The sequence below is a fragment of the Rhincodon typus genome, chromosome 13, assembly GCF_021869965.1.
Source record: "Rhincodon typus isolate 14 chromosome 13, sRhiTyp1.1, whole genome shotgun sequence".
NCBI lineage: Eukaryota > Metazoa > Chordata > Chondrichthyes > Orectolobiformes > Rhincodontidae > Rhincodon > Rhincodon typus.
This window is the reverse complement of record NC_063344.1, coordinates 2,933,758-2,945,841: the sequence shown is the minus strand read 5'-3', so window position 1 is coordinate 2,945,841 and position 12,084 is coordinate 2,933,758. Positions and strand designations below refer to the sequence as shown.

General features: G+C 42.9%; 1 protein-coding gene across 2 annotated transcripts in view; it reads left to right on the top strand.

The window, feature by feature from the left end:
• rfc4 (replication factor C (activator 1) 4) overlaps window positions 1-12,084 on the top strand; it is a 20,639-nt gene that overhangs the window by 192 nt on the left and 8,363 nt on the right. For both annotated transcript variants that reach the window (XM_048604403.1, XM_048604402.1), the window contains exons 2-5: window positions 1,335-1,460; window positions 3,457-3,535; window positions 5,717-5,796; window positions 8,108-8,227. In XM_048604403.1, coding sequence (XP_048460360.1) covers window positions 1,342-1,460; window positions 3,457-3,535; window positions 5,717-5,796; window positions 8,108-8,227 — 398 coding nt within the window. In that variant the 5' untranslated portion in view covers window positions 1,335-1,341. The remainder of the gene's footprint in view (window positions 1-1,334; window positions 1,461-3,456; window positions 3,536-5,716; window positions 5,797-8,107; window positions 8,228-12,084) is intronic.

Here is a 12,084-nt window from a genome sequence, read left to right as displayed (position 1 = left end):
AGGGTCCCTGTCTGTCTGTGTATGAGGGTGAGGGTGAGGGTCCCTGTATGTCTGTCTGTCTGTCTGTGTATGAGGGTGAGGGTCCCTGTCTGTCTGTCTGTCTGTGTATGAGGGTGAGGGTGAGGGTCCCTGTCTGTCTGTCTGTCTGTCTGTGTATGAGGGTGAGGGTGAGGGTCCCTGTCTGTCTGTCTGTGTATGAGGGTGAGGGTGAGGGTCCCTGTCTGTCTGTCTGTCTGTGTATGAGGGTGAGGGTGAGGGTCCCTGTCTGTCTGGCTGTCTGTGTATGAGGGTGAGGGTGAGGGTCCCTGTCTGTCTGGCTGTCTGTGTATGAGGGTGAGGGTGAGGGTCCCTGTCTGTCTGTCTGTGTGTGAGGGTGAGGGTGAGGGTCCCTGTCTGTCTGTCTGTGTATGAGGGTGAGGGTGAGGGTCCCTGTCTGTCTGCGTATGAGGGTGAGGGTGAGGGTCCCTGTCTGTCTGTCTGTCTGTCTGTGTATGAGGGTGAGGGTCACTGTCTGTCTGTCTGTCTGTCTGTCTGTGTATGAGGGTGAGGGTCCCTGTCTGTGAGCGTCTCTGAACAGAGCGCCGCTCCTCCCTCAGGTGAAGTGCTCCAAAAGCTTGTGATTTCAAATAAACCCGTTGGGCTGTAACCTGGTGTGTTGTGATTTCTGATCTTTAGACTGTTAGACCAATAATGTAATTATAATGCTACTTAAACTTTTCCATGGCAGTTAACAATCAGACACCCCAAGGTTGGGAAAACTGGACAGATGAGCAAGTGCAGGATGTCAGAGCTATGCTGAGCAAGGATCATTGTTCCTCTTCCCCTCCCCCATTTCTCATGAAGGGTCTAGGCCCGAAACGTCAGCCTTCCTGCTCCTATGATGCTGCTTGGCCTGCTGTGTTCATCCAGCTCTATACCTTGTTATCTCAAGGATCATGGTTTGTTTGCACATCCTTCAGTTAGGAATTCATGAATGGCTGGAGGGGATGCAAAATTGAAGATATATAATTTGTTACAACATGATGTATGTATTATTTGTGAGAAGAAAAAGAATGCTTTCAAAATATTGAACCTCCTCAAGGAGTTTGTTTTGAGATGTACTTACAGGTGGCCTGTAGGCAAAACACAGCAACTCACATGCATACAGCTATGTCCCGTGTATTCAACTGGGAATTGAACATATTGAACCGAAGTTCAACCTGTCATCATATCCTTGTGATTTACAGCCTCTGGCTTCAGTGTTACTGCTGTCGGTCAAGATTTTTTTTTGCATCTTCATTCCTTTTGTCCCTAAAAAATCTCATACATTTAATATTTGCAATTTGTATTGGAAGGTGAAAGATGCAAGCATTTTTAAAAGGACCTGGAGTGATCAGCTCTAAACCAGTGAAAGAAAAAGCTGCAGCAGGAACCAGTGGAGAGAACAAAAAGCAAAAACCAGTTCCATGGGTGGAGAAATAGTAAGAAACTAACTCCAAATGATGCTTTGTGTAGTATCATGTGTCCTTTTCTTTCAGGATTATGTGGAAGATTAGAAATCTTTGCTCGGTTTTTGTGCATGTGGTTTGTAATCGTACAGTTGTTATAGTTTCATGTGATTGTCTTCTTTTTTGTCATGATGAGAAAGTTAGATGCAAACCTTCACAAGTTGCTTCCCCAGCCTGTAGAGATCTTAACTGTTATCTAGTCTTCTAGAATATGCCATGTATTAAATCACTGGAAATCTCTCAGCTTTTGCTTCAGGAGTTCGTAGTTTTCTTTCTTCTTTTCTCTTGGCTCACACACTGCTCTAGGTCAGAAAGTAGGGGGATTGCCTGCAGTCAGATGCCAAGCTCAGAGTTTCGAGAGGTGTGCATAATAAGATCAAGTGCTTGGTTTCTGCTCAGTAACTGGCCCTGACAGTGGTCAACATGGGAACCTGTTGTGTGGATTACAAAACACATGCATGCTTTCTGTCATTTTGTTTTTTGACTTTTTGATGTCCAGCACCAAAACAAAAGTTTACATGTGAATGATGCAAAGTTGACATTTCGCATGAGAATGACCTTAGGTGAGGTTGTAGACTCACTCGCCGAACCGGTGGGCTTGATTGCAGACGTTTGGTCACCCTGCTGGGTAACATCGTCAGTGCGCCTCCGGTGAAGCGTTGGTGTTCTGTCCTGCTTGTTATTTATATGCCTCAGTTTGCTGGGATGGTTGGTCGGAAGAGATGCCAATCACCCCAGTAAACCGTGGCATATAAGTAACAAGGAGGACAGAATACCAATGTTACACCGGAGACGCACTGACGATGTTACCCAGCAGGGTGACGAAACATCTGCAATCAAACACACTGGCTCGGTGAGCAAGTCTACAACCCGAGCTACAAATCTTCTCAAAAACTTTAAATGACCTTGGGTAATTCTGGACAAGAATAGTTTCCAAAAATCACAACGTCAAAACCTTTACAATAGCCAGTGTTATGAAATTGATTATGATAATTGTGAATTTTTTTTTAAGTGCCTATTTCATTTTAATTAACACACTATCATCTGAATTAAAATGTCTGTTCAGCATTCATTGAGCCATGCAACATGGGAACAAACCCATCGTTCCAACCAATCCACACCAGCCATGTTCCCAAACTAAACTAGTCCCATCTGCCTGCATTTGGCCCATATCCCTCCAAACCCTTCCTAATCCTGAACTTACTCAAATGTCTTTTAAATGTTGTAACTGTACCTGCATCCACCACTTCCTCTGGCAATTCATTCCACACTCTGTGTTTAAAAAAAAAAAGTTGCCCATCACATACTTTTTAAATCTTCCTACTCTCACCTTAAAAATATGCCTCCTAATTTTGAACCCCCCCCAACCCTGAGGAAAAGACCCTTGTCATTCACCTTATTTATTCCCCTCATGATTTTATAAACTTCCATAAGGTGACCCTTCAACCTCCTACACTCATGTGAAAAAATCTATTTTTAAATCTCAAACCCTCGATCCACAACAACATCCTGGTAATTCTTTCCTGAACCCTCTCCAGTATAATAATACCCTTCCTACAGCAGAGTGACCAGACCTGTACACAGTGCTCCAGAAGAGGCCTCACCAATATCCTGCACAACCTAAAAATGACATCCCAACTCCTATACTCAATGGTCTGAGCAATTTCTTAGCCTTTTAAAAATGAGTTGCCTGTGCACCCTGTCAAAATCCAGTGGGTTGCTTTGAAGGATAATGGAAAATTCTCTTGAGGTAAAGTGAGTAAAGCAGGAATGCTGAACACGTGACTGACTGCTTCACACCTGAAAAGAGACTATTTGTGTTATCCTTCATTGTATCACAATGGATGAGAATTACTAACTAATTTCCTTTTGTGATTTGGGAGATGGATGCAATTTGTACAAAACAAATTTGTGTGTTTGAACTGAGATTTCCCCTCAATCTGTCTGGTTTATTGTTCTTTGCCTGCAGCCGTCCAAAATGTGTCTCTGAAGTGGCATTTCAGGAGGAAGTTGTGGCTGTGCTAAAGAAGTCACTTGAAGGAGCTGATGTGAGTGTCAAACCCACTGCAAGTACTTATTAATTCCCAGTTCAATATCTTTTTTAGATGGCAGACAGATGTATTACAATAAAAAAAAGTAATGCTGCTCCTGTTCCTTAAATTACAGTTCTTTCAGAATTAAATTGTGAAATCTATTCATAATATATATCGATGATTTAGATGAGGGAACTAAATGTAATATCTCCAATTTGCAAATAACACCAAGCTAGGTGGGAGGGTGAGCGGTGAGCAGGATGCCGAGATGCTTCAGTGTGATTTGGACAGGCTGAGTAAGTGGACACATATAGGGCTGACACAGTATAATGTGGATAAATGTGAGGTTATCCACTTTGGGAACAAGACCAGGAAGGCAGATTATTGTCTGAATAGCGATAGATTGAGAAAGTGGGAGGTGCAACGAGACTTGTACACCAGTCACTGAAAGTGAGCATACAGGTTCAACAGGTGGTGAAGAAGGCAAATGGGACGTTGGCCTTCATAGCCAGAGGATTGGACCAAAGGAGCAGGGATGTCTTGCTGCTATTGTACAGAGTGAGAGTGAGACCAAACCTGTGCAGTTTTGGTCCTCAACATTAATGCTGTCTGTCTAATCTCTTCTTTTTTTTAATCTTTTGAGTGATGGTGCTTTCCCAATCTCAGAGCTAAGGACAGGCCTTTTTCTGTTTGTGATGCCCAGTTCTGCAACCAATATTTGGCAGTTTTAAATGGTCACTTTAAGTGTGAGAGACTAACCCACAGGTGACAGGCTGTTAATCAGTTGGGGTGGTAGGTATATATTGGCCCAGCGTATCAGTGCTCACTGACTGTATGCACAGTCTTCTTCATCACTGGCTAGCAGGTAGCAGAAATTGGGCTGATTTTCCCTCCCAGCACAGAGGCACCTAGAGACCTATTGTAACTCCATTAGGGCCACGATATCTTGATTTTAACGCAGTCAGTGTAGGTGAGAGGCAACCACAAGCCAAGCTGTTCTGAACACTCCATGGTGAGTCAAATTACCAAAGGGATAGTTTGAGATTGTTTGGTTGTGTAAAGTTCAGGGCATTTGTACGTCTTAGGGTCTGAGCTGAGATTATCCTGCATAGAATCATAGAGATGTATGGCACAGAAACGGACTCTTCAGTCCAACTCATCCACGCTGACCAGATATCCTAAATTAATCTAATCCCATTTGCCAGCATTTGACCCATATCCCTCTAAACCCTTCCTATTCATATACCTAAACAGATGGCTTTTAAATGTTGTAATTGTACCAGCCTTCACCACTTCCTCTGGCAGTTCATTCCATACATGCACCACCCTCTGCATGAAAAAGTTGCCTTTTGGGTCCCTTTTAAATCTTACCCCTTTCACCTTAAACCTATGCCCTCTAGTTGTGGACTCCCCGACTCTGGGGAAAAGACCTTGACTATTCAACCTATCCATGCCCCTCATGACTTTATAAACCTCTATAAGGTCTCCCCTCAGCCTCTGATGTTTCAGGGAAAATAGCCCCAGCCTATCCAGCCTCTCCCTGTAGCTCAAATGTTCCAACTCCAGCAACATCCTTGTAAACCTTTTCTGAGCTCTTCCAAATTTCACAACCTCCTCCCTATAGCAATTGTGAGTGCTCTCAGAGAAGATGTTTTGTTCTATCCTATCACAGCTTGAAGAAGAAAGGATGATGTTCTAATAAATGCCTGCTGTTTTAAAATTAGAGGCTGCCCTTTTAGGAGTGAGATGAGGGGAATTTTTTTCTGGGGCAACAAAAACAAGTGAGGAAGAGACACTGGATCCGAAAAGTTAACTTTGATTTCTATCCACAAATGCTGCCACACCCGGTGAGCTTTTCCAGCAATTTCTATTTTTGTTCCTTTTTCCAGCGTCCGCTGTTCTTTCAGTTTTTTTTCTGTTCTGGGCGTTGTGCAACTTTGGAACTCTGCCTCAGAATATTTTCAAACACAGGTGGATAGATTCTCATTAGGCGAGAGAATCAAAGATCATTGGGTTAGATAGAAACATGGAATTTAAAACACAAACATACAGCTGTGATCTTACTGAATGGGGAGCAGGTTTGAAAAACTGATTGGCATACTTCTCCTAAATCATACATTCGTAAGTTAGTGTCTGGTTTAAGTGAAGATATTCTTGTAGATTTATTTTGCAAAATGCTTTTGCTTTCTTTTGCAGCTTCCTAATTTGCTTTTTTATGGACCTCCTGGCACAGGAAAAACTTCTACAATACTCGCTGCAGCGAGGGAACTTTTTGGGTAAGCTGGCATTGAACTTGTTTAAAAAAAATAGTGTAGAGTTCAAGATAACACAGTGTGGAGCTGGAGGAACACAGCAGGCCGGGCAGCGTCAGAGGAGCAGGAATGTCAACATTTCGGGTTGGGACCCTTCAGAAATGGGGGAGGGGGAAGGGAGCTCTGAAATAGAGAGAGAAGGGGTGGGGCTGGGGAAGGTAGGTGGGATGGTGATAGGTGAGTGCAGTTAGGGAGTAGTGGGGATTGGTCAGTGAGTAGTAGGGAGGAGTGGATAGGTGGGAGAGATGGACAGGTTGTGTTAGGTCAAGGAGGTGGGGATGAGAGGGTGGGTTGGTCATGGGATGAGGCAGGGGGTGGGGAGATTTGAAACTGGTAAAATCCACATTTTGGCCATCGTGCTGTAGGCTCCCGAGGCGAAATATGAGGTGCTGCGCCTCCAGTTTGCGTGTAATGTCATTGTGACACTAGAGGAGGCCCAGGATGGTCATGTTACCCATGGAGTGGGAGGTGGAGATTTGTTTTATTTTCTTTATTCATTAACGGGATGAGGGTGTCGCTGGCCAGGCAGCATTTATTGCCCATCCCTAATTGCCCACGGGCAGTTCAGAGTCAACCACATTGCTGTGGGTCTGGAGTCGCATGTAGACCAGATCAGGTAAGGATGGCAGTTTCCTTCCCTAAAGGACATTAGTGAACCAGATGGGTTTTTCCTGACAATCGACAATGGATTCATGGTCATCATTAGATTCTTAATTCCAGATATTTTATTGAATTCAAATTCCACTGTCTGCCGTGGCAGGATTCCAGAATGTTATCTGGGTCTCTGGATTAACAGTCAAGTGATAATACCACTAGCCATCACCTCCCTGAAATGATTCGCGACCAGGAGGTGTTGTCGTTTGTTGCGAACAGAGCGCAGGTGCTCTACAAAACGGTCTCTGAGCCTCTGCTTGGCCTCACTGATGTAGGGGAGGGCACATCAGGAGTAGGGGATGCAATAGACCTCATTGACGGATGTGCATGTGGCCTCCTTTACGTATGTGAGACCAAGCGGAGGCTCAGAGACTGTTTTGTAGAGCACCTGCATTCTGTCTGCGACAAACGACAACACCTTCTGGTTGCGAACCATTTCAACTACCCCTCCCCGCTTCCTGGTTGACATGTCCATCCTGTGCCGCCTCCAGTGTCACAATGACACCACCCGCAAACTGCAGGAGCAGCACCTCATATTCCGCCTCGGGAGCCTACAACCCAATGGCCTAAACGTGGAATTCACTAGTTTTAAAATCTCCCCTCCTCTGGCCTCATCCCATGACCAACCCTCCCTCTCATCCCTGCCTCCTTGACCTGACACAACCTGTCCATCATCCGTCCCACCTATCTCCACCTCCCACCTCACTGACCAATTCCCACCACTCCCTACCTGCACTCACCTATCACCATCCCACCTACCTTCCCCAGCCCCACCCCTCTTCCCTCTATTTCAGAGCTCCCTCCCCCCTCCCCCATTTCTGAAGAAGGGTCCCAACCCAAAACATCAACTTTCCTGCTCGTCTGATGCTGCCTGGCCTGCTGTGTTCCTTTAGCTCCACACTGCTGTTATCTGTGACACCAGCATCTGCAGTTCTTACTCTGAGTAGAGTTCAAATTGGATTCAGCAGAAAAGAAACAGTTTTCAAATGTCTTGTGCCGCAGTTACCATCTCTAAATTACCTTAACCATCAACATTCTGGGATCGGGAGGGTTGGCCCACCATTGAGTAGAAACCTCACTGGACCAGTTGTTTTAACACTGGCTAAAAGGGTGTTAGAGACTGGATATTTTTTATGGTGGATACCTCACCTCTTAAATTCCAAAAGCTTTTCCACTGCACATGATGCACAAGTCAGGACCTGCCAAGACAAGTGTAGCTCCAGCAACACTCGAGACAGTTGGCACCCTGAAGTGCAAAGTAGCTGCTTAAGTGGCACCTTGTCCAACAGCTTAAACTTCTGTTTCCTTCATCAATGACAACTGGTAACAGTAGTGTGAACCATCTGCAAGATGCGCTACACCAATTTCGTGACCCCTTTGACAGCTGCTTAGAAATCCACGATATCTACAGTGCTCAATGACTTGTTGAAATGCATATAACCCCATTAATTTGTCCTCTTCCCAGCAAAAAAAAACTGAAGTTCTTTAAAATCTGTTTCTTCAAAAGCAGCATTAGGTTTGTAACTTGTAGGAAATGCTTAACCTGCAGGAATGTGGCTTACCAACAGCTTGACCTTATTTCATCTGATATACTGACATTAATGCTGTGCAACCTTTGCAGACCGGAGTTGTACCGGAAGAGAATTCTTGAACTAAATGCCTCTGATGAACGTGGTATCCAGGTTATTCGAGAAAAGGTGAAAAACTTTGCACAATTGACTGTAGCTGGCTCTCGCCCAGAGTAAGTAGCAACCTTTCTGTGAGAGTTAGAGTTATTGTGAAAACGTTATTATGAATTATTTTATTATTTCAGGAGGACCAGAACAAAACCATGGGTTTTTTATTCGTTTACTAAAGCCTAATGATTGGAGAGAATGTATAAGACAGAAACAAGTCATTTGGACAACTGGACTGTGCCAGTCTTTGAGTTCCACACTTAACCCTCTCCCATCATATCCAACCATGAATTTGCTGTTGTGGTAGTAAGGCTGACAGTATATCCTTATTATTGTTATTATAAACTTGAGTTCTAAAGTGAAGAAATGAGTTAAGCTTGAAAACATGATTTATATTTATTCATGTATTTTGTGTGTAAAGGGGGCTAAAACATTGTTTTAGTTTCATTTTTGTGTTTCTGGGTTTTGAGAGTGATACACCTTCAGCTTATCATCCACAGTGTTAAGGATCATTCGAAAAATGACATCAAACTTTAAAGATCATGATGAGAGTTTATTCTCAGGAATTTGATTGGAATGAAGGAATTTCTTTTTGCTGTTTTCCATTAGGCATGTCCCTAAAAAGTCCACAAGATTCAGTCCTGTTGAATTGATGTACGGGCATGAGGTGAGAGGACCCCTTAAGTGTTCAAGAAAATAAATGTTCAGAAACTTTACTATGTGTCAAGTTTCCAAATAAAACTAAAATGTGCGAGTTGTCCAAAAAATATCTGAAGATTACCCAACAAACAATGAAAACTTGAGCATAAAGAAAGACCAAAGTTTGAAATAACAAGGTGTAGAGCTGGATGAATACAGCAGGCCAAGCAGCATCAGAGGAGCAGGAAGGCTGACGTTTCGGGCCTAGACCCTTCTTCAGAAATCAAAGTTTGAAAGTTTGTTCTTAGAGACATGGCCTTACCCAATCAAAAAGAAACTCAATGCTGTGAATCCAGACAGGAGGAAAAATCAGCAAATCTGTCATGTCAATATATTGAAACGATGTTATAAGAAGGAGGATTGTATTTATAGTGGTAGAAGGAGTAGAAAATGAAACAAAAATATTGAAATAATTTCAGACTGAATCAGAAATTGAAAATTTCAATGTCAACCTTCTGTAATCAGATTGAATAATAGGAGGTGCTGAAAAATTAGATAGAATAATATGCTATCGCACCTAAATATATCAAGTGCCTCAAGCTCTTATGAGAGTTATAAGTTGATTTCAGTAAATAGGTCAGGGAAAATATCTTTAGCCATGTTAATACAAGGGATGTGCGATCATACTGTTACAGAGTCAATATAGAGAAGTTAGCCCACGAGGGAAGAGGTTAGGTTCATGATTGTAAAGTCCATATCTTTTATTTTTGTGTTTGTGTCACAAATTACAACTATTTAAAATCAGGATTTTGCAATGATTGCTGCAAGTTTTGAAAAGCAAGTAACCTGGCTGGCGGTCACAGCTGTTTGAATAGGCAGTAATTGATGTGTTTGTAGACAAACTGGAGCTGAGAGATTGTTTACAGATGGAGCTTTGTTTGGCATCAAGAGTGTTATCCGGCTGAAGACTAGTGACTCATTATTGATGACGATGGTGTTTTGCCTGCCTACAGCTATGTGATTGGCTGTCTTGTAACTGAGCAGCTTGGGATTGGGCACAAGATACAGAGAAGTGATCAGTTATCCTCCAGCTCAGGAGCTGTCTCTCTGTTCTCTGCAGTCAAAACCCCTTTAAACCCAAAGAATGCCAGTTTATCTATCCTTCAGTGGTTGTTGTAGGCTGTAACATTTACGCAGTAAGACAAAAACTTTCTATTACAGAACCTGTCACCTTGTGCCTCTTTCAAACCAGTGGAAGCATTTGGAAAAGGAAAACCAAGAAGAAACCTTCTGGTCAGCAAGAACCAGCTCAACGGATCTTTTTTTTAAAAAAAGACTGCTGAACTGCATTTCCAGTTTTGCTGTCCCATTCCTTTTATATTTTTATTCCTATCAATGTCTCTCTTGTCTGTATGAGGGGGAATTTAGAAGTGGATTAGAGCTTTTATTAGTAGTGTCATATGCTGAGGGTAATAACTGTTTATTTCTAGCTAGAGTCTAATTATTTGTAATAAATAGTAACTCTTGATACGTACCTTGATCAACCTGGGTCTGCAAATCGGGTGAATTAAAGTCATACAACATGGAAACAGACTCTTCGGTCCAACCTGTCCATACTGACCAGACACCCCAATCTGACCTAGTCCCATTTGCCAGAATCTGGCCCATATCCCTCTAAACCCTTCCTATTCATATACCCATCAGATGCCTTTTAAATGTTGTGATTGCACCTGTCTCCACCACTCTGGCACCTCATTCCATACACGCACCATCGTCTGTGTGAAAAAGTTGCCCCTCAGGTCCTTTTTTTAAAACTTTACCCTCTCACCTTAAAAATATTCACCCTATCTATGCTCCTCATGATTTTATAAATCTTTATAAGGTCACCTCTCAGCCTCCAACCCTCCAGGAAAAAAGCCTCAGGTTTTACAGACTTTCCCTAGAGTTCAAACCTTCCAGTCCTGGCAATATCCTTGTAAATCTTTTCTGCATCCGTTCAAGTTTCACAAGATCCTTCCTCTAGAAGAATGATCAGAATGCAGTATTCTGAATGTGGCTTCACCAGTGGTCTGTACAGCCCCAATACGATGTCCCAGCTCCTATCCTCAATGTTCTGACCAATGAAGGCAAATTTGGTCATTTGGCCTACTTTATAAATCTTAACTGTTGTGATGACTTATGGAATAACGGGGTTTATTTTCCAGCATGCGATTCCAGTGCGTCGTGCCATGATTGACAATGACATTACTGAATCGAGTCACAGTAACTGGAGCTAACCCGTTGTGATAGTGCTGAAACCACATGTATCACAATGGCTGTGGATGGTTTATTGCACAGTCCGCATGCATGAGCAGACTCATATCTGTCTTCACAATTGGAGGATTGTATTGAGAAGATTGGGCTTGAACAGTTTATTATGAAAAGACTTGTCAAAGGGATATTGGCATGTTCCACAAATGGCAAGGGGCTTCTGGAGTATTGTGTGTAGGTTTTGTTTCCTTACCTATTAAAGAATATCCTCATTACAGAGGAAATGCAGCGAAGGATGATTGACTGATCCTGGGCTGGCGGGTTTGTTGTATGAGCAGAAATTGGGTAGTCTGGACCTGTATTCAGTGGAGTTTAGAAGAATGAGAGGGGATCTCAGTGAAACATATAAATCTCTTACAGGGCTGGACAGACTGGATGCAGTGATGATGTTTCTGAAGCGAGGGATCACAGTCTTAGGGTGCAGGACAGGCCACTTTGTACTGAGATCTGTAGTAATTTCTTTACTCAGGGTCTGATGAACTTAGGGAATTTTCTATCACATAAGATTGTGGAGGCCAAGTGAATGTAAACAAGAACAAAATAGATGGATTTCTAGAGTTGGGGAGCGAGCAGGAGTATGGTGTGGAATACAGGATCAGCCATCATTATATTGAATGACCTACTCCAACACCTATTTTATATGTTTCTATGACTAATGTCATTAAGGGCTATGTAGATAGTGCATTAGAAGTGCATTGAGGAGATGGTCAGGCATGAAATAGAATGGAGGGAGATTTAGTGGGTTGAATGGTCTCCTCCTTTCTTTGTAGTCTGTGGCAAAGCTCTATAAATGATATCACAAGCTCTCAGATGTTAGGAAGGAGACCTTCTCAGGGTTGACAGAACTGAGTGTGTCGTTTTCTTTTCTGAAGTCCAGGTCAGTGCGTGGTATTCTGTCCAGATCCATCCTTTTAGAGATAGTAGGAACTGCAGATGCTGGAAAGTCTGAGATAAAAAGGTGTAGAGCTGGATG